This window comes from Falco naumanni, chromosome 3, assembly GCF_017639655.2.
Source record: "Falco naumanni isolate bFalNau1 chromosome 3, bFalNau1.pat, whole genome shotgun sequence".
Classification (NCBI taxonomy): Eukaryota; Metazoa; Chordata; class Aves; order Falconiformes; family Falconidae; genus Falco; species Falco naumanni.
Genome location: NC_054056.1, coordinates 45,257,316 through 45,283,735, shown reverse-complemented (window position 1 = coordinate 45,283,735; position 26,420 = coordinate 45,257,316). Strand labels below are relative to the sequence as shown.

The window sequence follows — 26,420 nt, the reverse complement described above, 5'->3', positions numbered from 1 at the left end:
ATTCATCCATTATAGAAGGACACACAGAGTCAGTGAAGAAACAAAATGAGAGAATGCTAAAAGATGAACTGTAAATATCTAGATTTACTTTTTTTTTTTGCCTCTAAGTGATTTAAATTCATTGGCTCAACTAATGTTTTTTCCCCGTTATGTGTATGCTGAGCAGAAGAACTCAGTGTGTTCTATAGATGTGTGACAGATGATTCAACACTTGCCTATTTCTTTAACTTACTGAAAGTGAATTCTGCAAGAAATAAAAAGATCCACAAAGTGAAATCTATTGCTGACTTTGCACCAGTGGACACTGTGATAAATTGGATATGATGTGTACATGAGCAAGAGAAAGTACTGAAAAGATGGGAAGGTGTTAAGTGGAAAAAAGTGCAGGCATGTGATGGTGCACTGTGCCTACTTTATATCTTCTAATTCACTGCTTTTAAATAATGAATGGCCCACCAGCTAACTTTTTATAAAACTTGAGATGAAGTTAAGGGTGGAATGTCAGAAGGTAGTCTGGATCAAAAGCCTTTCCCTGGAGAGGTGATAAATTCTGCCACGTACAATTATTTTTAGTCACCTTTGTACATTTTAAAATGCTGTCTTAACCATCCTCTGGCATTCCGTGTGCCTGCCCCATGCCTGTAGAAATTATAAAATAAGCAAATGCCTATCCATAAATCCAGTTTCTGCCAGATCTTGCAAGCAGAGCTGGTCCTGGATCTTAAAACTTTGGCTGGACTCCATAGCAGGCCTGCCACATGGTGGGAGCTCATTTGGGAAGTCATTTACACTGCAGCACTGGTGGGTCTTCTACCACCTGTGTGCCTGCAGGGAGATAGAGCCAGCAAAATAGCTTAGAGAATGGCTACTGCTCTGTAACTAAAGCCTGTGAGATTGTTGAATAGTGGCGGGATGTATGCTGTGTCTATACAGTGGGTGGTTTGATGGCCATTTAACAGACTTGCCTATGAAGCTGGAGGACTGAGGTTGTGGTTTCACAGCTGACCATGTAGATCTTTCTGTAGATGGGTACTGGATGGTTTCATCTGTCCCAGCTTCCTTAGTGGGGCTGTGACAGGAGCTGGATCACTGATCCAGCTGAACACTAACCCCACAAACAAAATCTTTTAGCTTTAGGTCAAATCATCTGTGAAACCACAGGGTTTCACAGGTGGTTCTCCTGAGGACTCTGGGAGTGATAAAGAACATTTGCAAGCAGTGTAGTTCCTGGAGTAGTACTCCAGACTGGGGTCTACTTTGCCTGTTGAAGTAACTTTAAAATGAAGTTTGATCAGTTTAAGAAAGGGAGTCTATCTGACTGCAATAACAGTGACTTGAGGCCAACCGACAGGCAAGATCCTAGGGAGATTGCTCCCTAACAATGCAGAGCATCTGAAACTGCCAAACACCTTAGACAGGGCAGTGCAAGACTGTGTGCTTCTCTTTTCATGTAAAAAGTGCAATAACCATTTCTAGTCCAAAGCTTTTCTAAGTGCCTCTGAAGTGATACAGATTGGCGTCACTTCAGCAGTGCTTAGGAAAGTTAGAAAACTTGAGGATCATAAACATCATTGTAACTTAAAAAAAAATAAATAGAAAATGCTACCTGCAATCCCTTTCTCCTACCTCCTCATCAAAAACTTGATCATTCCGTGACAGCAGCAGCTTCTCTTTTGCTTGAAATTAACATCAGAGAAAATGAAGGAGATCAAGAAAATGCAAGCAAACAGATTTTAAGCTGGCTGACATCTACCTCCTGCTGGAAGCTGAGAAGGCAAATCTTTAGCAAATCCCTGCATATTGTAAATCGTGTGATATGTTCAATCATACTTCTGCTTCATATATTTTTTTTATTTCAGATTATTGCTTTACTTTTCAAATGAATGTTTAATGTCCTTAGCAGCCGTAAGCAGATGTAACATCTGCCTAAGTAGAATAAAAGTGAGTAGACAGGGCTTTTCAGACATAGACCATCAACTTTTGGATGTACTGGCAGAGTTTCCTTTTCCTGACTACAATAATCAGTGTAATAGAAAAATGTTCAGCTTCTGTGCAAAAGCCTACTTGAAACTAGATATATCTCTTTATATTTGCTCTCAATGAGACAAGTATAGTGATGAAGCTATTACGTCTCAAAGTCTTTTGATAAAGGCATATTAATCACCTTTCCTTTGGCCTGAGAAGTACATAATTCCTTTTGTCTCAGCAGCTATGAAGTTCATAATCTCTCTTTCTCACTGTGATCAGTAACAATTGCATTTAGACTCCAGTGAGTAACTCTTGTGTTTGTTTTCTTTCCAACCCACTAATGAATTGATATATGTGTAATTCTAATTCACATTTTTCCAGTGTGATAGCAAGTGTGATGTAAACTGCTTGGCTGTTCTGTGGAATTTCAACTGAATGCCTCCAAGCTCCAACAGAAAATGGAAACATCTGCTTCCCGAGCTGTTTTTTAAGTGGCTGGGTGACTCAACTTGTAAAACCAGCAAAAAAGAGCAAGTAAACTTTCTTTTCATTTGCCACTCAATTGAATAATCAGAACTGATAGGAAACTTCTTTTTTTCTCTTCTTCTTCTTTTTCTCCTTTGATTAAAGTAAAATCTGGTTGATCTACATTTTCTTTCAAAAGCCTGTACTTTGGAAGACATCCTGAACCAGGTGTCCAAGAGTGGTAAGAATGGTAGAGAGAAGGATCAGACCAGTTTGAAATGTTTTCATTTTAGCAGTTATGAAGTCTTTTAGTTTCAAGTAATGTCTGTTAATTAATATCAGTGAGCTCATGTTTCCAAACAAAATGTCCTTTCTAAAGTAGGCACTAAAAACTCCTCTAACAAAATGCTGAGTGGAACCCTTTTAAAATATGGGAGGTTTTAAGGATAGAGAAAATTGTATCAGCACCAATTCTTTTGTAAGACATTCAGTTTGAATAACTAGGCATTTTTTGATGAGAATTCTGAAGCATTTCCAGTAGCAGTCTCTTCTGATGAACCGCAAGTGGTGCATAAGTGACCAGAGATCTTCTCTCATGGCTTATCTACTGATTCATCCTCTGCTTTTTACTGTTATCATAACAGTGGGATCATTCCCTACTGAAGCACAATAATTATTTAATTTGTTGTAGTCTGCCTGCTACTAGCAAGCAAGAACGAAACAGAGACCTGGCCATTGGCTTGTGAGATTTACATCAGGACAGATCTTTTGCTTTGACTCTGTACAGAGCCTAGTACAAGTCTTAGAACCTGGAGGAATTACAGTAGTAGAAATAACTAGTAAATTAAACTGATAAATTGAAGTTTGCATAAATCTCAGCATGTCTGTAGTAATCCCACAGTTTCTGTGCCATGTCCCAAATATTGTAGATCATAGAGGAAAATTGCAATTTAATTGTGGAAGGAAGAAAACAGAAGTGGCTTAATTCCAGCTGTCCTGCTTTCAGCTGTGACAGAGTTAACTTTCTTCTTAGTGGCTAGTACAGTGCTGTGTTTTGCCTCTGGTGTGAGGACAATGCTGACAGCACACTGATGGGTTTGGTTGTTGCTGGGTGATGTTTATACTAAATCAAGGACTTTTCAGTTTCTTGGGCCCTGCCAGTGAGAGGGCTGGAGGGGCACAAGAAATTGGGAGGGGGCACAGCCAGGACAGGTGACCCGAACTAGCCAAAGAGGTATTCTGTACCGCATGACATCATCCTGGGTATATAAACTAAGGGAGGAAGAAGGAAGGGGGGGACATTTGGCATTATGGCGTTTGTCTTCCCGAGTAACCATTACGTGTGATGGAGCCCGGCTTTCCTGGGGATGGCCGAACATCTGCCTGCCCATGGGAAGTGGCGAATGAATTCAATTTGCTTTGCTTGCATGAGCGGCTTCTGCTTTCCCTATTTGTTCTTACCTCAACCCTCGAGTTTTACATTCCTTTCTGATCCTGAGCAAGCAGCTGCGTGGGGCTTGGTTGACAGTCGGGGTTAAACCACGACACCAGCTAATCATGGTAACTGGATTGAAAACTACTGAATGCAGCAGAAAGGGTCCTCTTCTGTTCATTACCCTTCATTTGAAAAACAAAATGCTAAACTGTTTTCTGCTGAGCAAGAAAATTTCTATGTAGGTAGATGTCCTGTACATCCAATTTAAACGTGATGACTAGAAAACAGTACTTGCATACTTATTAGAGTTATTCCTTGCAGTTTGGCCACAAAACCATCGCTATGGCAGAACTGTGAATTTATGGCTTCCTTTATGGCATGGCATTCATCTCATGTTCAGCAAGCGAACCCCACCCCACCTCCCCAGAGGAACAGCCAGTGGGTTCAGGAAAATGAACCTCTACAGAAGTCATTTAGCAAGTTAATGTCATTTATTGTTCCTCTGCCGAAAAGTTGGCTAGAGTCTTGCAAGTGCTCTGATGCTGTGGAACATCACCTGGACAGTTCTGGCAAAGTGCCAGGTATTACCAGGGTGGATTTTGATGAAGAAGCTGCCCATGCCATCTGGCGCATGCACCAAGCCATGTGCATGTGCTCTGCTGAGAACCCTGTTGGCAGTGCTGGAGATGGGAAATTGTGTGCCAAGTACAGTGGGCTTCTGACCACCTGAATTTATGCAAAATTTGGCACTCATGCTGTATCTGAGTCAAGGAAACTGTCAAAATCAATAACCATGAAGCTCAAGTGCTCACATCCACATAGAGTCCATGTGTTTGTGTCAGTGGCTGAGCTGCCCAGACCTCAGTCAAAGCTTGTTCTCTTCAAAATGCCTGTGGCCAGCAGAGCCCATGTTTGTGTGTGCTTCTAAAGTCATTTTGTCCTTCAGATCTCTCCTGTCTTGCTGCTACTGGTTTGGAAAAGGGTTGCAGAAACTGCGCTTTCTCCTTCCTCCCTCACCAAGAACAGGGACACTGAGGCAGTGTGGTTAAAGGCTTTTCTTCACATCTACAGTGTGGTTGAAGTGGGCATACTCCTGCACCAAGAACAGTTAGTTCCCAAGATCTTGGAGAGCACACTGACAAAGCAGCAGGCACAGGATTACAAAACAACAAAACAAAACAAAAAAACCACCACCGACAGCAACAAAAAACCCCACAACCAAAACCCAACAACAAATTAGAATGACCCTCCAACAAGAAAACCAGGTATCCCAGGTCATAGCTTTCATCTATTCCAGGGCTCTTGAGGAGAAAGTTAAAATTAATTGCTGTGAGCCCCCTCATTGTTCCCCTGTTATGAAGTTGACAGGACCAGTTTCTGCTCCTGTTACATTTTAGAAAGTGTTAAAAGGTTTTTCTGAATCAAATGAGTTAACTATAATCTTCCCAGGAACCGTAATGTCAGCAGAGGTTGCCAGACAACAGTGTGTTTTGGCCTCCTCCATCACCACATGGTGCTGGGAAGGGGCCTTGGAGGCAGCAGTGCTGGAAACGTGCCTTGCAGGAAATCCCCAGCTCCCAGGTTGGCTTCCCTGTGAGCTCCTGCTGGGATGGGCAGGAAGTCACTGACTGGGGACCAGGATCTGCCTGTGACATTTTATTCACAGTGTATTTCTTCCCCTGAAGAAGTGCCACAAGCAGGCCTCCAGGGAGAGGACTGTCATCATTTGGCCTCTCTCCCGTTTCCCTTTTCTTCTCCCCTTCACTGCGGTATTATAGTCTTCAGTCACTTTCATAGAGATGTCTTTAATAATGGATCCCCTGGATCCTTTTCCCAATAAACAAATCATGGGGAAGCAGAGCTCTGCTCAAATGATGGAGCAGCCTTCTGGCATCGAAACCGCTGTTGTTCCTGGACCAAGCAGTAGAGTTCTGTACGTTTCCTGTCAGTCCAAGAGAGAAATTTCTGCTGTAACTAAGGATGGGTGAGAGTGGGCTATGTGCTAATAGCCCTAATCAATTGGGATTATCACTTGGGATTATCCCTTGGTTGGGACTAATCTCTGAGTACAGTATCTCTGAGTACAGTATCCAGATTAGGAGACTGGCTCTTAAGGTAGCATCCCTATTTGTTCTTGAAAAGATGGAAATAAACTGGGAAAAGTAACAATACATTTACTTTGATATTGGATTGCTTTAATGAGGGACTTGACAGACACAGAACCATTTAATAAGTTTCATGGCACCAAACTGGCAAAATATTACAATGCAGGTGTTTGAATCTGTAAATGTATGTGCCTAATGAGCTCTTGTGTTGGAACACAACAAGATTTTACTTGCAGTTAATACAGACTCTTTGTGTTTTTTCAGTGCTTGGTGGCTGGCAATATGAATGATGCCATAGCCAAGGGTGTGAGGTTATGAATAAATAGATTTCTATACATAACATCACAAAAGATTTACTACATATGGGATTGGATTTGTTCATGCATGACTCTTAAATCAAGCAAAACATTGATCCTTCTAGACTTCCAGCTTCTACTGGAGTTGGTCTTACTGATAAGATCAAATAGTTTTGTATCTACTACATTTAAAGAAGCAGTGTTCTGTTTCCATGATGCGTGTTGGAAAGGGTGGCATATTGTCATGGGAAAGGATTATTGTCATATAGAAGCTTAATTCAGAGCAGAATTTTAGCATAGTGAGACTGGCAAACTGCAGCACAGCGCAGCAGTCTGCACTCATATGTGCATTTAGGAGACCCTAATCCATGAGAGGTCACAAAAATTTGTGGGCACATACATAGATTAAGGCTGCAATAGTCACTTGGACTAGTCACATGCTGAAGTTGAAAATATGCTCAAGTGTCCTTCTGAATAGATATATAAGTAGTGCACCCTTTTGTAGTTTTAACACTTTTTCTGCAGCTCCACTGACTATAATCTACCTGTGCTATTCTTTTCCTTTAGAATAATGAGCTGTATAAACTCCTGGGGATTTTGGCAGAGCTCAATAGCCCAGAAAAATAGGACGGAAAATTAATGCAAAGTATTTCTTGCTATCCTGACATTCAAGGAGACTGTGACTGGTTGAGCTCCTGGACACTTAAGGACTTTCAGCCAGCTTTTGCTGTTACACAAGTAGAGATTGATTACAGTAGAAAGCCAAACTATTTGTTTGTGTTGGGCAGGGTCAAGCAGTGCACTGTTTGCGTCAATCTCTCGTAACTTTTCAACAGAGGAATGTGATCCTGATGCTTTTTGAAAAAGTGCAGCAATGTCATGTGGTTATTAGCCTTTGTTGAAATGTCCCAGGGTTTGAAGTCTCTGTGTTAATAAGGCATGGTGAACCAACAGTTATTGGATAATGAGCTTTCAATGTCTATGCTTAGAAATAATCAGGTATGGCTAGTGGAGAGTTTCCATCTGGTACAAAGTGCATGTACAGTCTGCTTGCTGGCAGTGAAATTGGGAAATATATGCCTTACCTGGGGGCACTCTCAGCTGGCAGGAATCACAGTATTCATTTCCTCCTCTTCATGTTATCCATCTTTAGTGACTTTCTTCTATGACAACAGCCTCCATCTGCAGAAGATGCCATTTGATTTTGTTGGCTGTGCACATGATCTAGACACCTGGCACTGGATCGTCGTTGATTTCATTGGTAAAGACCAAGGGGCAAAAAGGTAACTGTGCATTAGCTGTCCTGGAAATGCAACTAACTTACTCTTCAGCACTGTTTGAGAGCAACCATATCCAGCAATTATACCTACTACTTTTTGTTTGCTTCATTTCTGTGTTTTAAACAAAGACCAAGCAAATGCTGCAATCTTTATTCTACGTTTTAGCCGACACATCAAGACTGTGACGTCAGTTTGCCTTGCCATGCTTTCCTCAGGGGATGGCGACGGGGCTGGCAGCCCATGCTGAAGTTATGTTCTGTTTAAGCTTGCTTGCATTCACAGCATCAGCAAGAGAGTACTGAAAATCCTGAAGACTGTGAAAGCATGGATGCTGTCTTGCTTTTGTCACAATATAATTGTTCTTATTCTGTATTCTTTTGAAGAATGTCTTCTCAAAAATAGTCTCAAGACAAAGCTACATTGTAAAAATGACCCAGGACATGCATTCCTTTCCAATGTGCTGTAGAGATGCTGGCCTGGCTTAATAATGTTGCTAGCATCATCCCCTGTCCCCTCCCAATACCTCTGAAATCGCTTTGCTAGCAACCCATAATTGCAATCCTTAGAGTGCAGATCAACAGAGTACTCCATCTTTAAAAGCAGCATAAGAGGGATACTAACACCAACACAATTTGCAAGGCTGCCCTTGCAAATTAGTACAAAAGTTGGCATGAAGATTCAGGATTTTATCCGGGACATCCTAACTTCTGTGTTTTAGTTGGACCTGCTTGTAAATAGTAGCTTATACTGTAGGCACAAACTACTATGCATTAAGTATCTGCAAAATGCTATAACTGCAGCAAAGCCAAGCTTCAGCAGAGGCTGAACCTTGTACATCACTCCTGTGAACTCCCTTAAACATCTGTTTGGGAGCCAGAAGTCACTGGGGCACAGCCAAGGAGCCACACGGCCACCTCCTGACAATGCCTCGGTGTTAGGAAGTGTTGCGCAAAGACACTCAAGAGGGAGGAAAATATGTGATGGAAGGTATTAACTCTGTTGTACAAGCACCCAGTGAGACACCAAGAACGTGGTGTATGCTGCCAGGGTACATTGCAGAACAGGTGGACTCAGCCTGCGGCAAGGTCCAGAGAAGGGCTGGTGTACGTCAGTGAGCAGAAGAACAGCAAGCTCACCATTTGAGGGGACCCCAGGAGAACTTGGCTCAGCAAGGATACCATGGAATGGACGTGAATTTCAAGGTGGAGCTTTCTCAGTTTACCACAAAGAATTAAGTGGTACCTGTGGGGAGGGGACTCTGTACTGCAGTCCTGCAGTCTTGTGGAAACTCAGGCAAAGCAGATAAGTCAAATGAGTCAAACTGTAGGATTCACTTACACTGGTTCTTCGGTGTCAATGAACGTTGTTCGAAGCAGTTCCTTGAACTCCAGTCTCCACCAGTTATTTGCAAGATGAGCAAGGGAGACCCAAAGACCAGATAGAGCTAGAAGAGAGATTTCTCAGTGTTATATCCCCAGAGGGAGTGACAGTAAGCAGGGAGGTTCTGAACACGTAGTGCCTCTCTGGCTTAGTGGCTTGCACAGAAACCTGTCCTCTTCAGAAACTTCACATTTGGTGCCTTAGGGTGTTTTCAACAGTACATTTCTGTACAACTGCCCATCTTTAATGTGTGTGAATGAAATCTGTCTGCTGTTACTAACACCTGGATATTGTTTCAACAAATGGAAGAGACCCTGAATCCCGTGAAAAGAAGCTGGCCTGTGATGCAATGCATATGGGATTCACACCAAGTATGGTTCATTAAGGCATTCAGTTTGCATAGCCTTTTCCAAGACTGATTAGTTGATGGTATTACTGATTTACATCTCCATACTGGTAAAAGTTTATTGAACTGCACTGGTTTGGTCTGATGTTTGCCCTGTGCATCCAGGCAGTGATTACACCTGCCTACTATCACACTGGTTTTGTTGCCACTTTGTTGCAAAGGGAGTGAACTGGGGTTGATATTACCTGAGTGATCAATCACTGGAGCCAGGAACTACTCCCACTCAAAAAAATTTGTTTGGCTATGAGGGTATTGCATAGTGAAAAATACCAGAAACTCTCATTTTACATTTTCCACCTCATTATTCATTTCAGCCACTGAAATGGTATGACAGCAGACAAGGAGCTTTACTGAACAATTGCAGAGTCCAGAATCATATCACTGGTTTTGGAAACCAGGACTAATAGTTAACTGATGGTTTTAGTCACATCACATGTCAGGACTGGGAAATCTAATGCAACATACTCCAGAAGTTTTGGCTGCTGATCTTTTCCAATTTGATGAGTACAAACAAGTTTCTGTGCTGTATGGATGTGATGGTATTAAACTTATAACAAGTATTTTGAAATAAAGCACCTGGAATATTCTTCTGGCTATATGTGTGTACTGAGGGCTGTGTTTTTGACACCACTTCAGGTGTTAGCAGCTCTGCTTCTGCTGTGATGCTCAGGAATTTAGTGAAGTGTTTGGCGTAAAGTTTGACTTCCGTCTGGCTGGTATACAAAGTGACAGTGCAAACCCACTGAGATCACACATTTTATCCGTCGTGTTATAACAACCTCCAGTCAAGGTGCAGGGAATGGGAGTGTCATCAGCAGAAAATGTTACTGGACCTTTATAGAAGGAAAGTAAGTTGTGGCAGGGCAGTAAATATACTGACTACCCCAAATGTAAAAGGACATATCCAAATTAAGCCCACTTCTCCTAAAAGTGGTATTTTTTTTGTCACAACAAGGACATTCGTAATATTATCTTTTGATAGAAATACCAAAATTAGCTAATTTTATATCAATTAACTTGATTAACGTACTCTTTCTTTGTCTCCCTCCACTTCCATTTGCTTTTATGAGAAAGTTAGTTTTTTCTCCTAGCCCTTCTACAAGATGTTTCAGGAAAGTACCATTGTAAATTCTGTCCAGAAGAACTCTTTGCACAAATGCAAAGAAAACAGGAAGGTTCTTGTTCCGTTGCCCCTTTTCTTTCTTACCTTCCTTTGTTCTTCCTCATGGTATAAATACAAGGAAAATTAGTGCTGTTAATTCTTTCTGGTCGTGGCAAAGTTGCCTCCAAAATATGTCACCCCAATAGTCATTTAATAATGCAACAAGAATCTTTGAGTACTAGCAGAAAATTATCCACAGAGGAATAAGATTTGACTCATTTTCCCACAAAATCGATGTGACCGTTACATTGACTGGTTTTCAGATTTTTCTCCTTAAAGATTACTCAACCATTGGAGTTTTCCTGAGACTGTGCTGATCCTTTTTGTACTATTCTTTTCTTTTTTCCTTTCTTTTTGCCAAGAGTCAACTGTTCTTTTAAGCTTAGCAAATTCTCAACTTGCCAAGCTAAATATTCCAGACAAGGAGATACTTGTCCAAAGCAGTTCTGCTGTGGTAATGCACCCTGACCTTTCAGGTAAGGTGCATTTGAGGTTGTGAAACAAGCCCTTAGGATGTGAGATGCTGCTGGAATGCCAAATTCCTTTACTCCCATTTCAGCTTTACTCCCAACTGTGTCCCTGTGATGTGACAGTTACTTATGGGACCTGCCTTAAAGGTTTTATGGTTGTGACTTCAGCTGCAAGACTGTTATCATTCCTGCAGAGAGAGCAGATGTGCTTGAAATCAAGTTTTATACTTAAAAGCCTGTCTATGCTGTTACCAAGAGCACAGCTCTGACCTCTTGTTGCTCATGATATTTCTGTAGCCCCTGTGACACCAGTTAGTCCCTTTTGCTCCTGTGGAAGAGCCTGACTGTGCCAGAACAGGCTCATCTGAGCAGCTCTGCAATGTGGACACGATTGCTGCTCCACCTGCCACCACAGGAATTTCTCTGCTCAGCTGTAAACTTCAAAGCTGTTATTTGACTTGTTTTATCTTATACCAACGTAGACAGAATACCTCAGCAGCTTATCTATGGGCAATCCACGCACTAACAGCTACTGTGTTTTGCTAGTCTGAGCAGCTGAATTGAGCAGCTGCCCACCTCCTCTTTCCTCTTTCTTTTTCCCTTGTGTTTGCAATCCCAGGTAAAGCCTGGAAGCTGCTAAAGGTCTTCAGAGGCTGGAGGAACTGTAGGTTTGTGGTAGGTGGTGGAGATGGCTCTGGTCTTCTTCCTTTCTCAGTCCTCAGGTGGCATCTTTCAACAGATGCTGCTGCAGCAGGGAGAAGAAAACACCCAGAAGTTTAGGGTCTGCTTCTGCCCTGTGAGTCAAGAGATGTTTAAAGGTATGGTGCGTCTTCCTGCTAGTGCAAGGAGAGGGTCTATGTACTGTGTGGGAATGCATAGCATTTAGGTCTTCACCTCCTGTTCTGATCAGGGAGTTGTTTTGCTTTCTGAGCTACTCTGAGAGTTTTGACTCCATACAAGAAACTCAGCCCCAAGACAAGGGTCAGGAAGAGACTCACACATGGTGCTGCTTTCCTTGTGTGGTGGGTTGGGAATCACAGGGTTTTCTTCCTCCTCCCAGGTGCTGGCAACTGCTGCTGCCATCAGCACACTGCTGGCCATGGTGGGCATGCAGGACAGTCAGGCCAAAGTACTGTTCTGGGTGAAAAGACCTTTCAAATTTCCAAACGCAGTTTCATATAAATCAGTTGCTTAACTAATGTTTTCCATGATACTGCCTCCACATCCTGCATATTCTTAGACTGAAAAGTATTCTCAAATATACAGAATTTTTCTGCTGTTGTATGCGTGAGGATGTTGTACCCAAGCCATCAATAGATAAGAACCTCTCACCAATGCTGAGCAGAAAACAAGTGTTGTCTCTCCCTTTTGCCTGTGGGAGCTGGCAGCAGCGCTCCTATCAAGACCTGGACCAAACCAGTAAATTCCGTTGTGCCGTTTGAGTAACAGTGGTCTCTTCTCAGAGGGAAAAAAGATGAGAGGAAGAAAGAGTAAATCATAAAGTAAATCATGAGGCAGATGGTTTCTGTTTATCACTCTTAAATTGAACACAAGTCTGGGTTTTTTTCTCTGTGTTCCTTAATTTCTGTTTTCAGTTTCTTTAAAATGCTGGTAATCGGTGAGTTTAGAACCTAGAGAACCTTTCATTTGTCGAGACTGTCTTATTCCTGAGATTAAATAAGCACAGATCCCTGCGAGAGGAACTCACACTAATAACTAAGCCAAATCAACCATGTTTTGCCATGTTTTGGTACATAGGCTGGCGCCAGGCACATCCACAGATTGAAGTACTGATTTTGCAAGAGAGTATCCTGCATGGCTGTCTGCTGCAGCATGTCATCGGGGCTGACTCCTTTTATGTGCCTCTGGTCCCAAATCCCAGCAGGCTCTTGAATATTGTTGTGTCATCTTTCTTTTCAGTATTCAATAACTGTGCTTCATTTCCTTAACGAGACCAACATGCAAAATTAGAGAGGTATTGGCTGTAGAATATCAAACTCATACTGCATATGAGCAACCAACTTCCCATCCCTGTTTGCCTTTGGCTCAGAGACTGTGTTTGTAATGGAGTGCACTTGTATTTTGTACTGTAACATCATATTGTAAACCTTTTACAACCTGAGAATGACAGCCTGGGCTCGTGGGTATTTGCTGTCTCTCAAAAGAGTGAGACATGCTATAGCTCTCCGTGTTTTGCAGTGACAGACTTGGCTCTGGGTGTGGAGTAATAACAAACTTGCAAGGAACTATTGCTTCAATCCAATGAGTAGGTTCAATCAGCAATGTAGTATACCTACACTTTGTGAACAGACATGAACACTGGACTACAACAGGAGTGCGAAATTTTCTTTAATATGTTTGCATAGAAAATTGTGATTTGAAAGAATTACTCTCTTGCACAGTTTTTGTTCATTTGCACCTGTGTAATTGACTTATAAACACCTTTATTCTGCTAAAAAGGTATTTACATGCTTGACTGTATCTTTGCTATCCATACTTCTTGTGTGTAAGAAGCCTGACAATTAATGCCAAGATTAATTCCACGTTTGCAGAAGTGGCCCCACAGATGGCTGTTAATTTCCCTTGGCATCCTTATAAGCCAATATGTTTCTGTTATTTTATTTACCAAATAAACACTATACATTTACTTAATTATATTTGACGTCATAATTTCAGGTTTTGCTTTGGCCTACAAGGGCTCAGGGCCCTCGAGGTAGCTTTCCTCATTATTAAACAACAGATATATAGCTGTAGTTAGTGAGTTATGCCTGAAGACATGCATAACAAACAAATGTACAGCAGTTTCTATAATAAAGTAAAAAACACACCTTTACAGTGAAAAATGTGGTTTTCCAAACGGAAAGCATTAAGGGCACTTCAAAACTGACACCTATATTTGCTATTTTGTCCTCTCTTTGAATGAATTAATAATATCTACATTCTAAAGAGGAAAAACATGAGAAACAGCATTTACAATTAAGGGGACAGAGATTGTTGCTGCTTTTAATATTTCTTTAACTTCAGTAAAGTTTAAGGGCAGAAGTGACTTCCAGCAGGGCCTGGTCACACCGGTGGCCATATGCTTATGAACCAAGCCCTGAGAGTTCTCGAGCTTCTTGGCACATGAATGTGTTGGTCTCTCACCTCCCTGTCTCCAGGCACATTTTGAAAAAAAATTCCAAAAGTCATCCATTATCCACAACCCTTCTCTCAACACAGGGCCTCATAGCTGCCCAAAGCAAACAGTTGTCCGCAATACTTTTTTTGTATGTGGTTTTCTTTTGATTCCACCTTATGTGATTGATTGTCTTTGGCAGCAACTGTGTAACTGAAAATTTAGAAGTCTGAAATATGTAAAGCACAAGGTTCTTTAGCCAGAGTTCCTGCACTCCAGAATTTGTTCCTGCACTTCATATTACATATTTCAAAAGGTAGTGCTGGCTGAAGGAAGCAGATAATGATCCAATGGCTGTTGACAGAATTGGAAGATACATTGTATGAAGTCAGTTCTGTATTTGCACAATAGATTTAATTACATGGTAAAATCAATTTATCAAGTTTTCATATTTACGGTTTGACTATTCACCATCAGCTTTCTGTATGCATTTTTGAAGGGGTCTTTTTTGGTCTGGTCCAAGCACTGCTGAACTGCTCTAATTTGTTGGATATGTCACTGTAGTTGCAATGCTTTGCTACTTTTTTTTTTTCTTTTGCATTTTTATGCTCTGAAAATAACATCTTTTTCTTTATCTTTTTTAAAGATAAAGACATTCCCTGCTGATACATCTAATCCTTTTTTCGATCCTTTTACAACAGTACCACAGTTTTCTGTAAGTAGAACGTGCAACTAAAAACTGTGTATTTAACACAATTCCAACTGATTTTTTAAGTGTCAGAAATTTATGTGCTAAGCAGTCCTCAAAAAAAAAAAAAAAAAATAGATTCCAGGTAGAAATTAGTGTGTAAATCAGTTAAATATTCCCATTATACAAATAATCGACTTGTCTGCATTCAGACATTGCTGCTTACTAGACAGAGGATTAAGAGTTAAAGGTCAAGGCTCACTACTAATGTGAGACTGTAGAGGACACCTGTGAAGCTCCGCAGAATCTTTCCAAAGAGCAATAAGGGAATTGGGAAGACTTAGTCCTCTGTCTAGCAATTGCATGGCCTTCTGCCTGAAACTGCTTGCTGTGCCATCATCGCAAAAAGGGGGGCTTGATTTTCATTGCATTTACATCTGAATTTTAAGGAATTATAGTTAGTGTATTGATGACTACAATGGTATCGTTGTACAAACTTCCATGTTTACCTAATAACTTGAATCGAGTAGGGTTGGTAAACTGCATACAGGAAACAATTATTTGCCAATTTAAAAAATAAGTGCGATCTAAGTCCTACTTTAAGGGTAGAGGCATTATCTAATAAGTATGACAAAATTATCTACTGTATAAGAAACACTCCCTGATTATAATTATAAACCACGGTAACTGACTTCCAGTTTTTAAATTATATTCACAAAATGAAGCATTTCAGACTTTAACCTTAACTTCTACCGGTAGCAGCAATCTGTAACTGACATATAATCAGAGAACAGTAAACTTCAATCATTGTTGGCCCATGTGCAGTAACTGCATTTGATGATTTAAAAAAAAAGCTTTTCTTTCACAATAAACTTGATCATTGGATTTGATCTAAATGTTGTTTTTCTCCAAATAGGTATTTTAAAGGCAGAGTTAGTTAGGCTCCCCAAGCTGTGTCAGTGCCACTGTGGAGCTCTAATTAAAGGTATCTGAAAATACACAGGACTATGCCACAGCAGCTTTTCACTAGGTCAGCCAAGTCCGGATAGTACAATTGTGGTAAAAGCTAAACCAGAGTTACAGTGTTTGTGTCTTTCATGCTTATATAAGCAGAAAGATATGCCCAGAATCGCTTTCCCACTAATTAATAATGATTGTCAGGAAAATATTTTCCTGCCTATGACAGTTATGATGAAAGCAAAATTTAGGAGGGCTATATAAAATATATTTTTATCGTTGGGGGTGTGTGTGTGTGTAGAACTTTAAAATATAAACAGAAGCTATCCTGATACACTCATCCACAGAAATTTCCATCTTGTAGAAAATGGCTGTTTCATAGCAAATTCAAATGTTGAGATTTTGTTATGCTCTGTCAGGAAAGAAGCAGAAAAGTGAAATTCAAACTAATCTTTCTGAAATTCCCTCTTTTCCCCATACAGTCCTATTTCCCTGGGCAGGGTGGAGGGCAGAAAATCCAGATCACAAATATTTAAACCACCATTATAATAAAAATCTAACAGTGTGTAATCCATCATATGATTCCATACATTCCTGCTAATGAGTTATGCACGAATATCTGTGGTAAACGAGCAGCTACCTAGAGGACTGCATAAAGATGGGAAAACAATGAGGAAGGTTAATTGGACTTCAGTCCTGTGTTTCATGGTCCTCTGCCCCAGCCCAAAGAGATGTGCTGCTCCCCAGTAGCGTTTCAGTTTATTTTGATGCATGGGCTTTGCCAAGGGCTTGAAGATTGCTACACCACAGGCCGGAAAGATCTAGACCAGTGTTAGAACTTGCAGGCAGATCTAACTTTGAATGTTCTCCAGTCACACACAGTCCCAAATGGAAACTTTTATTAATCTGTTCCCTTGTTTTGTTTTGTTTTGTTCTTTTTTTTCTCTTTTCTTTGCTTCTCCTTTACTTTTTTTGGTTGGTTGGTTGGTTTTTTTTGCTTGGAACAGAATATTGAAGTGTTACTGAGGGAAAAAAGTTTATGAACGGTGACATTTGGAATACTTTAACTTTTGTGTAGAGCTTTTGATGTGGTGGTTTGTATGCAGTTGTGTTGATTTTATTGGAGGAAAAATTAGACAGCTTTGTTGCCTGGAAAGTTTAAAAATAAGCCTTCATGCCAGGAACCCCTCTGAATTTCAGAGATTTCTGTAGAGAGATGGCAGGCTTGATGACCATATTCACAGGCTGGTATGAGCCATCTAATTATACCAGTTAAATATTTGGCTCAGATATATTATGCAAGCAGATATATTTTAAAAGATATTTTGGATATATACCATAAAAACGTTATCTAGAGTAAACACACTTTAGGACTCAGGGCAAATCTTCAGGAAATATAATTTGTCATTGCTCTGCTAATTTCAGGCTGGGAGAATTTACATCAGCTTCACAGAGTGATGCCTCCTTCTCATGCCATAAAGCAAGATCTGGCAGTCCTCAGAGCACAGGAACACCAAATCTGATAGCCCTGCAGCTTATATGGTTGAATTTTAAAAGTTAAATGACAGAAAAGTTTGAACAGGTTCTATTGGCCAGTATTAACGCACGTAACTGGCCAGGGTTGGAGCGAGAGTTTCTTTAGCTGGTTTTACATTCTCCATTTTACTGTTTTTGTGGAATTAATGGAATTCCTTTTGCTTCAGAGGTTGTTTTGGAGCATATCAGATGTGTTTAGCTGAAATACAAGCAAAGACATATTAAAAAATGACAATAAGCAAGCAAACCTAACACAGCATATTTCCCTGAGCTCAAATAATTGTCCCATTGATCAAACTGATTTGTTTGTGTTTAGCATTGATCCTGTGTGGCTTGCAGAATTTGAGAAATAATTAAGACAAAGAAAACCAAAAAGTTGTTATTCAAATAACTGCTCCCTTATGGTGGTGACTTTTTTTCCTCCCTGCCTTCAAGTCTGAACCAAGTTCAAAAGAAAAAGTCATCAAGAAAGGAAAGCAGCTGATATCAGTAGGAGCATGTCCTAATGGTGCTGATGCACTGACAAACTGCAGCTGCTCTGTTCTTCCCGGGTCACAGTCATACATGCACCACAGCCACTAGCCATTGTGATTTGGCATGAGAAATAGTCCATGCCAAAATGCAAGGCAGGGCTGTTTTATTTTTAGGGATCCTCCCCTTCAGTTGCATAGGCTGGCCCAGCCTTTGCTGTAATACCGCAGCGCTGATATGTCTCACCTGAAAGACAGGAGATGGTTGCTTGCTGTTTGTCTTAAACCAGCACTTCCACTATTGCTTTAAAGTTGCCTGTCACTAGATACTGCAGTAATACTCCTCCTGAGGCATGCTCCAGTTAGCAGATGTGGGAAAGAGGTGGGCACTTTGAAACCCAGACTCCTACAAGCCCAGACTCCTGGCTGTTAAAAAATATACAGTAGTGAGAGGACCCACCAGGGAATTGTATAGGATTTCTGAAAAACAGTCCAGAAATCTCATATGGTCATCATCCTGCATTATTTTTAGGGAAAATGCAGTGAAGATAAGCAGCGTTCTCCAAACAGGTTATGTCTTTTATCTGAATGCTGCCAGCCCCGTACGTGGAGTTTCATCTCATATAGTGCATGTTGCCATCAGGCTCGTCCCTCAGGCATAGCTCTGAAAAAGCCATCAAAAGAGATGGCTGTTCAGCGTCTGCGGGAGTTGCACTGAGCAGCTGTAGCTACAGCCACCTGTTTGTTCTCCTTATTCGTTGTTGTTACTGAGTGTTTGGCAATAAATTGGATGCTGAAAGGTAGCAAGAGCAGCAGACACTTATCTATGCTTTTTTTCTTTCTGTGTCTATACATTTTTTTGTAGGCAGAATTTGCAGACAGCAAAGTACAATGCTGTGCGGTGCCGTCATCTCCTAAGATAACACTGGTAACCCCGTCACCTGTACTGAGATCTTTGGCAGAGACTATACCAACTCCAACGGTCCAGACAATATATACGTCGCATAAACCGATTTCACTGGCAGACAGGTATTGTGCAGTTCTTTCACAGAAATACTATGCTTTCTGCATTAAAGGTATCAGCTTGATTTCTCTTTTTCTGTCATAATTACCATAAAATGCCGTTTTCCCTCATACCAAAAGATTTCCAGTTGCTGTTTGACACCTACTTCAGAATACGTGGGTTATATAAAGAGATCTGGAAGTCATATCTGCTCCAAGAAAAAAAACCTACCTTAATTAACTGCTGCAGCCAGCAGCATACCACTTCTGTGGCCAGTGGCCTGGAGAGAGAGGGCTGTGCAGATTTTCCTCAGGCAAGTTATTTTGTCTGAACCACAAAGGTTTCTTTTAATAATTGCTGTTGCAATTTGTTTTTTTGAAATTAAATGTCCGTAGGGGAAAGCTGAGGTGGAGAAATGCCTGCTTTTCTAAATTAAAAACAGTCACTGGTTTTCTTTCTTTTTCCTCGTCATTTTTTTTTTTTTTTTTAGTAATGTCAAGGTACTGTGGTCTTTTTTGTAGTTTCTCAGACAAACAACAAGCCACCTCATCTTTCCACAGGCAGCCTGCTTTCAGTTTTCTGTTCTTCCATCCTTTTTTTTGCATTTTTGCATGCTGGCTTCTTATTCTAGAATTTAATCAAAGCTGAATTTCCCAAGGTGATCATTTACTGAATACAAATGTAGGAGTGGATATACTCAATACTTCTGGAGCACAAAGAATCCCAGGCTTATGCTGAAGAGAAAAGAATTTCTTTGGCATCATAATAAATGAGCCTTTTTTGCTTTTGGATTCACAGACAATTCCCATTTTCATTTGTTAATTATTTTTTGCAGATGTTGGTTTAATTGCACCTGCACACTTGTTCAACGTTGCTAACTCATCTTAAAATTTATCATTCCAGTGGAAGTGTAATTCTGAAGCTGTAGTGCTGAACTCAGCTTCTGCAGGTTGTCGTGAGCACAAATGGGTGATTCCACCCTTGATTGTCCATGAATGGGCTGCAAGGTTTCTGCAGTGCAGTTCAAATCTCCAATCTCTTTTACAAGCATTAGATACCTAACTCTTGTAACAACAGAGCAAACAGGATTTTTTCCCCCACACTATTTATTAAGAAATGGGATCACTAACCCAGGGTATTCCCAGTGTTGCAGAGCCTGGGGACTCTACAGAGTGTGTCAGCGTGTGAGAGCAAGGACTTCAGCTCTGCTTCCCACACCCCGATGTGTGCGGGACTGTAGTAAATTCAGCGTATACAGACAGCCCCCAGCATCCAGCCGTGCTGAGGAACAGAAGGCTGTAACACCAGTCTTTTGGGATGGCATTTACTGTAGCTGTTTCATTTTTATAGACCTAATCCAGCTTCCTTTGAAATCAGTTGCCTTTAATGGGGGTGAGATTAAACCCCAAACTGTTTTATCCATGTGTCTCTTTTTATGTCCTTTTTCTTGCCTCTGTTTGCTCTTCAGAAATATCAAGCGGTACTTGTTTTTCAATCAGCCATCAGTTATCAGCCTTTTCACTGAATTGAGTCTGACCTTTTTCCCCCTCCTTTGGTATTTTGAAAATGTTAATTATTTTAAATTGAAATCTGAGACTTATTGTTGTTCCCATAATTGGCTGTTTGTGCATTAATTACACAGTGCTGAGACTCTGAGGCGTGAACTTGAGAGAGAGAAAATGATGAAAAGACTCTTGATGACAGAATTATGAAATTCACACTTCCGTCAGATGGAAAATGGATTGGGGCCTTTCATGTGCCTTCTGTCTGTTTACATTCCTCTGCTTCTGTGTACTCAACATAATGCATCGGGAAAATGTGTGATATTCCTGGCTCGCCTGGATTCACCGTGGTTGGTTAAAATTGAGTCTCAGCTAGACTTTAACTTGAAGGAGTTCCCTCATTCATTTGCTGCTGGGAAATAAACCTTCAATCCTTTATCTCTCCTGAGATTTTATACTATTAACACAATTAATTTCTGGTTTGGTTTTGGTAAATCTAGGGCAAAAAGGATCAGCAAGGAGCATACTGATTTCTATTGGGAAACACTGTTCTGTACATATGTTAATAAGTGCACAGAAATTAATGTTATGCAGAATATTTTGATAGTAACATAGAAAATACGTCATTTTGTACAACTGAAAATTGCAATGAGCTACTGCTATTTGTTAAAGAACCATTTTTAAAGCAGAAGAATGATTATTACATCCTAACCCCAGGACTGTTAGTCTCCACAGAAGAATAAATGGCTGTCTTATTAAATTCCTAACCTTAACCTTCACTCAGAGATATAAATAGCTGCAAGGGGGAGAGACACCCCACCATACAGGTATACACACACAACACTCCCTGTAGTTTGTCATCTTGACATAAACCTTTGACTAAATCTTACCGTATTTCCATTAATAAAAAAAAAAAAAAATCAGTTGTTTAAAGTAATTTGCTACTGACTTTCTAGCTTGATACTGACTTTTTTTAACTGAGAAGTTTTACCTTCTCCAGGTTGCCTAGGCATTAGGGTGCGCCCACACTCAGAGAGCTTCTGTGCCCGCGCTGAGGGTTGCAGAGCCTCAGCAGTGTGGACGTAGCTCCCGCAGGGAGGATTTTTTCCTTCCTGGGTAGATAAACCACCTTCCTGTCTGACATGAATTGATTGATCAAAAGGATAATAACAATGATAGTTTATGGCATGGCTGTGTCTACACCCATTTTTTCACTTTACTAATCAGCACGTGTGTACTGGCAAACAGGTGGAGGGTACGCCTGGTTGTACGTCCCGTTCACCTCCAGCACACAAGCAGCCTCTGCGTTCAGTGGAGCTATCTCAGGCGTCAGGTGGGGCGGGTGGTCCAGCACTAGCAGAACTGCAGCCCTAGGGAGGGTGTTTATGGTATACAGGTAACACTACCAACTATTTCCTAGGAACAAAAAGAAGAAAGAAATTCTCCATTTCCCCCTGTTCAGTAGTGCAGGGTCATCTAGAAAGCTACTAACAACTGTCAGCTGCAAGGTACTCTTCCAACAGGAAAGCTTTTGTGCGTTTTGTATGGCTGAAGATGTATATTTTTCTGTTACTCTGTACACTATGTTCTCTTGTTTGTATTAAGATAAAAGATTGCCCTTAATTTGACACTGATTATGATGGATTTAGCTTAAGCAGTTTGTTTGTGTGAAGGCTGGGAAGTGACTGCTGTGAGACTGGGTTTCCTTCAGAGATAGCTTGTGCTTTTTTTCTGAAATGAGAGTTCAAAGCATGAAATGAAATGAAATGAAATGAAATGAAATGAGCATTGTAGGACTGTGGATTGCAGTGTGGAGGTATAAAATGACTTGTCTATTTTATATTTCCTGGGACAAGAAATTAGTGTTAGGCTCCCCAGTTAACAAACCCAAAACTTTCTGGTTGCCGTAAAACAGGGCAAAATAAATAGCACAAGTGTTAGGTAGAAACTCACAGTAAATGTGATGGAGTAGCTCTGCGTGAGTGATGGGCACAAGAAGCCATAGGAATAGACCTGGACTGCAGATTTCGGAGTGCTCACGTGACTCTGCTGGATAATTAGATACAACTTGTATGCTGTCCACCTTCTAGTTACGGTGCCGGGACACTTCTGTCCTAATGTTTTAATGTACTGCTCCATCAATCCAAGGTTATTGAAAATGGATTAGGAACATTAAATCTCTGTGAAGAAATCAAAAAGGTGGGGAAAATGCAACAGACACAAAAGGCTGCACCTTCCATGTCCTGTTACTCTTTTCTCACCACTTCCCAGAAGTTACTGGGGGAGAGAGAAGCTGCAGCACATTTTGTCTGCTCCCAAGTAAAAGTGAGCATTGTGAAGAAGAAATAGAAAATTGTAGTTACAGGTGCTGTTTCGGGAGAGGAAAGCAAAGTAAGGTTGAGAATGGCACAGCACTGATTCTTGCTGAATCTGATCTTCTGCCTGCTCTTAAGCAGCCCTCATTTGTGTGTGAACTGGCAGCAGTTTCACAAAGTCATTGTCAAGCAAAACCAGAAAAAACAGATCTGAACACACACTTCGGTCGTTCTGATTGCCATGGAGCGGACTTTGGAAACCTGGCAATATGCCTTCAGGTTTGGGGCAAACAGATCTGTTTACCTGCATTAGGGCGGTTTGGTCACATAAGCAAAAGCCTTTAACAAAACCGAATGCCTGACTCAGACCAGCCCATCAGATGTTCTGGCTTGTAAACAAGCTATTAGTTTATTCTTGTAAATGCAACAATTTGCTCCCGTTGTGTAAAAATTCTTCAGCTGAAATAGAACTGGAAAACAAGAAACATGAACCAAGGTTACTTTACAGTGGCCAAGTCTTTATAGCTGAGGCATGCTCTGGCACAGCTGAGAAAGAGCAGAGACTTCTCCCTCCTGGGTTCCCCCCAGGACAGGAAGGAAAGGCTCACGTGGCCGCTTAGTTCCTGTGGAATGTTTTCCACAGAACAACCCCAGGTACGTTGCCTTGTCTTGTTTTAGTGTCTTATCCACTGGCTGCCATCGTTTCCTATTCTGCAGTCTAATGGAGCTTTATTAAAACTGTTTTACTGGTATCAAACTAAACTTTTACCTGTGGAATGTCATCACCTTGTTCTTTCTTTACTATGTACTTTCTTCAGCCACTCTTCAGTGTCTCAGTTTTCAAATCCTCTGAATAAACACTCCTGCCTCACCTCTGGTTGGGAATTACAGTGTTAGGACACCTGTTACCCAAAACTACAGTAAACAAGACAATGTCAACGTGAACATATGCTGAGGGGCAGATAGTCTAGATTTGCCCCTGGACTTGAACTTTACAGGTGTTAAAGGATACTCTGCCTGAGGGTATGTCTATGTAATAGTGCAGAAGTATCTGAGCTAGCTTTAATGAGCTTGCATACGTAGTTGTGGCAGCATGAAGCCCAGCGCAGGCTATCATTATCATGTACATTGACACGTGTAAAGATAACACATTTGAACAGCAGCCTTCTGAAGCATAGTGTCCAGAGCTGGTGACAGGTAAGAGTGGCTGCAAGTTCATCTCTTCAGCCCTCCTGGAAAGGGGTTCGTGTCACCTGATGTTAATATGCCCAACTCTCACCTGACGAGAGATCAAAGGAACTGTCTTCCAGAGGTGCCTCTGACTGAAATGTCTACCTTTATATTGCTTAAACTTCAGTGAGATGAATCCTGCTCACCGTCCCTCTGGTTAGGTCTACGTTGCAAACCCTGGCCAATGTGGCTACATCATCCAGAGTGCTTTGAGGTATGATTTGTGATCAGTGTAGCTCTGCCAGAAAAAGCCTTGAACATTAGGTGTAAATATACTACCAGAAACACCCTGTTGTCAGAACAGCTTTTATCCCTTATGGGAAGAACAGAGACGTGGAGTAACTTACAGTGGCATAAGCACGGAGGCTTCATTATAGTTGCACTGAGTCTAGGAGTAGCTGGTTGATGAAACCTCCCGCTATAGCCACGCTGGCAAAGGGGTGGCCTTGGCTTTTAGTAGTGCCCTGAGTGATGCTCTGACCCGGTCAGCAGATCCTAGCTTTCCAGCGTGAAGTCTCTAAGTGGCAGAATGCAATGTTGTCATGTTTGGGTGATTCCAGCAAAATTTATTGGCCATTTAAATAGCTATGCAAGGAGTTAAATATTTTCTCATATTGCAATCTCTTACGGAAGCCAACCAATTGTGCTTTGTTTTTGTGTGGTTCAGCAGTTTTCACTATCTTGTTTTAAAAGGAATAACCAGGTTTTCTTTAGAAATGTCTTTTGAGATCCCACATCTCTATCAGATCCCACAGTGTGTGCAGATTTTTCACATTTTGAACATACTTAGACCCTGAAAGTGCAATGTTTGAAAATTAACTACTCTGAGGTTTCAGTTTGTGGCTTCACAACTCTCTTGCAACAGAATGCCTACGTGCCCATTTAAAACAGAGCCGGCACTGCAGTGAAATGTTTCATTGGAGGCAGCATCGTGTTTTGTTTGAACTGTTTACAAATATTCTTGTTTTTTCTTTTTTTCTTTTTTTTTTTTTTCCTGAATACATTTCTGGTTCATTGGCTACAAAAATCTACTCGTAATTATGCAATGGGATATTGTTTCTTTCTTTTTTCTTTTTTCTTTTTTTTTTAATGTCCTGATGTTCAAGGAGTTTGCAATAAATATACTGAAGCTGATCTGTAATTGCATGTAAGATCAGCCTCACAACTGTGTTTTGTAAAGTTAAGTGCCGTAAAAGAACCTGTGGATGACATGGAGAAGGAGGGAAGGGAGAAAGTAAGTGGAGGAGAAGGCTTCTTCGGCAGCTGCAGCTTTGACTGGTGGGTAGCAGCTTTAAAGTAAGATTGCTCACACCATTTCGTTTCATCTGAGTAGCAGCGTGTATCACCAAACAATGTATGATGGCATTTTGTTGAAAACATGCCTAGAGAGAAACTTTTACGGCTCAGCTGTTTACCTGTTCCTGTATTCATGCCTGCAATAAATGAGATGAAAAATAAATCATGGAGTCTGAGCAATTTGTAGTCAAATCAGTCACTTGGGAGGCATGGGGCAGTATGTCAACTAAAGGAAACATTTGGTTGCTGATATAATAGATCCACTTTCACTAAAAAAATACAACCTAAAGATAAAATCGAGAATTTCTTCAAAAAGCCCAGATGGTAACTTAAAGTTACAGACCAGTGTTGTAGGATGCCAATCATCTGTTGGGTCATTAGTTGGGGCATGCTTTGCTGAATACTAGAGCTGGAAAAACACTGGCAGGATCAAAGTAGAGAACCATGAAACGTGGTATGTTGCTGGTCTTTCAGATGGGATGCAAAAGGTAGCAAAAAGCATTACTGAAGTGGAAAGGGTGGGGATAAATCTTTTTCACATAGGGCCGAGAGACCCCAAGTTATGAAACTGCTCGGTGAAGGAAAATTAAAACAAACAAACAAAAAAAGCCCCCCACAACAAACAAGGCCTGTTCATTGTAAATATTTGTTTTAACACAACTAAAACATTTCACTCAGATTTTTGCCTTGATTTTGCCATTCTTTAAATGTCTTTAAAAGTTGCTTCAGAATGAAACATTTCCATTTTCTTTTGTTCAAAGATCTCTAAATTAGGACATTTTGACATTAACTTTCCTAGTGCACTGATGAAATGTAATCCCAGTAATGTTCACCCCATTTTCTGAGGTTGCCAAAACTCTATATTTGGAAGGAATATGATCCCATCCCAAATTCTCCAGCTGGGTATTCTTCTATTTTTAATCTCTATGCAGGGGAAAGCAGTGGAGCAGCAGAGCAGCGTTCTTCCATCAGTACTCAATTTATACCAAGAAAACTGATTATCCAGCCAGCAAACCTAGTTAATTAATTCCCATTAATACATGTCTTTGCTAAAGAAATAGTGTTCTGGGGTGCAGGGGAATGAGAAGCCGTGCACTAAAGTGTCAGCAAATACTCCCATGTAACTTGGCTGCAACTGAGAAGCATGAGGACTTCAAAGACGTAAATCTGAACAATTTTTTTCATTTATTATCAGGTGACTGATCTATGGGACTGGGCACAAGGTACTTGAGATAAATTCTGTTTCTCAGGGGACATGCTTTCTAGAGCAGAAAACAGACTTTGCTTGCAGGCACTATTAACTCGGGGCAGGAGGGGAAGGTGAGGCAACAGTTACCAGCT

At 40.9% G+C, this 26,420-nt stretch overlaps 1 protein-coding gene across 1 annotated transcript in view; it reads left to right on the top strand.

Annotated features, from left to right (window-relative positions):
* EPB41L4B (erythrocyte membrane protein band 4.1 like 4B) overlaps positions 1 to 25,238 on the top strand; it is a 172,392-nt gene extending 147,154 nt beyond the window's left edge. Inside the window, exons 23-25 of the mRNA XM_040586774.1 lie at positions 14,729 to 14,797; positions 18,599 to 18,762; positions 20,379 to 25,238. Of these exons, the coding sequence (XP_040442708.1) occupies positions 14,729 to 14,797; positions 18,599 to 18,762; positions 20,379 to 20,448 (303 nt within the window). The 3' untranslated portion in view covers positions 20,449 to 25,238. The remainder of the gene's footprint in view (positions 1 to 14,728; positions 14,798 to 18,598; positions 18,763 to 20,378) is intronic.
* The last annotated feature ends 1,182 nt before the right edge of the window (positions 25,239 to 26,420 follow it).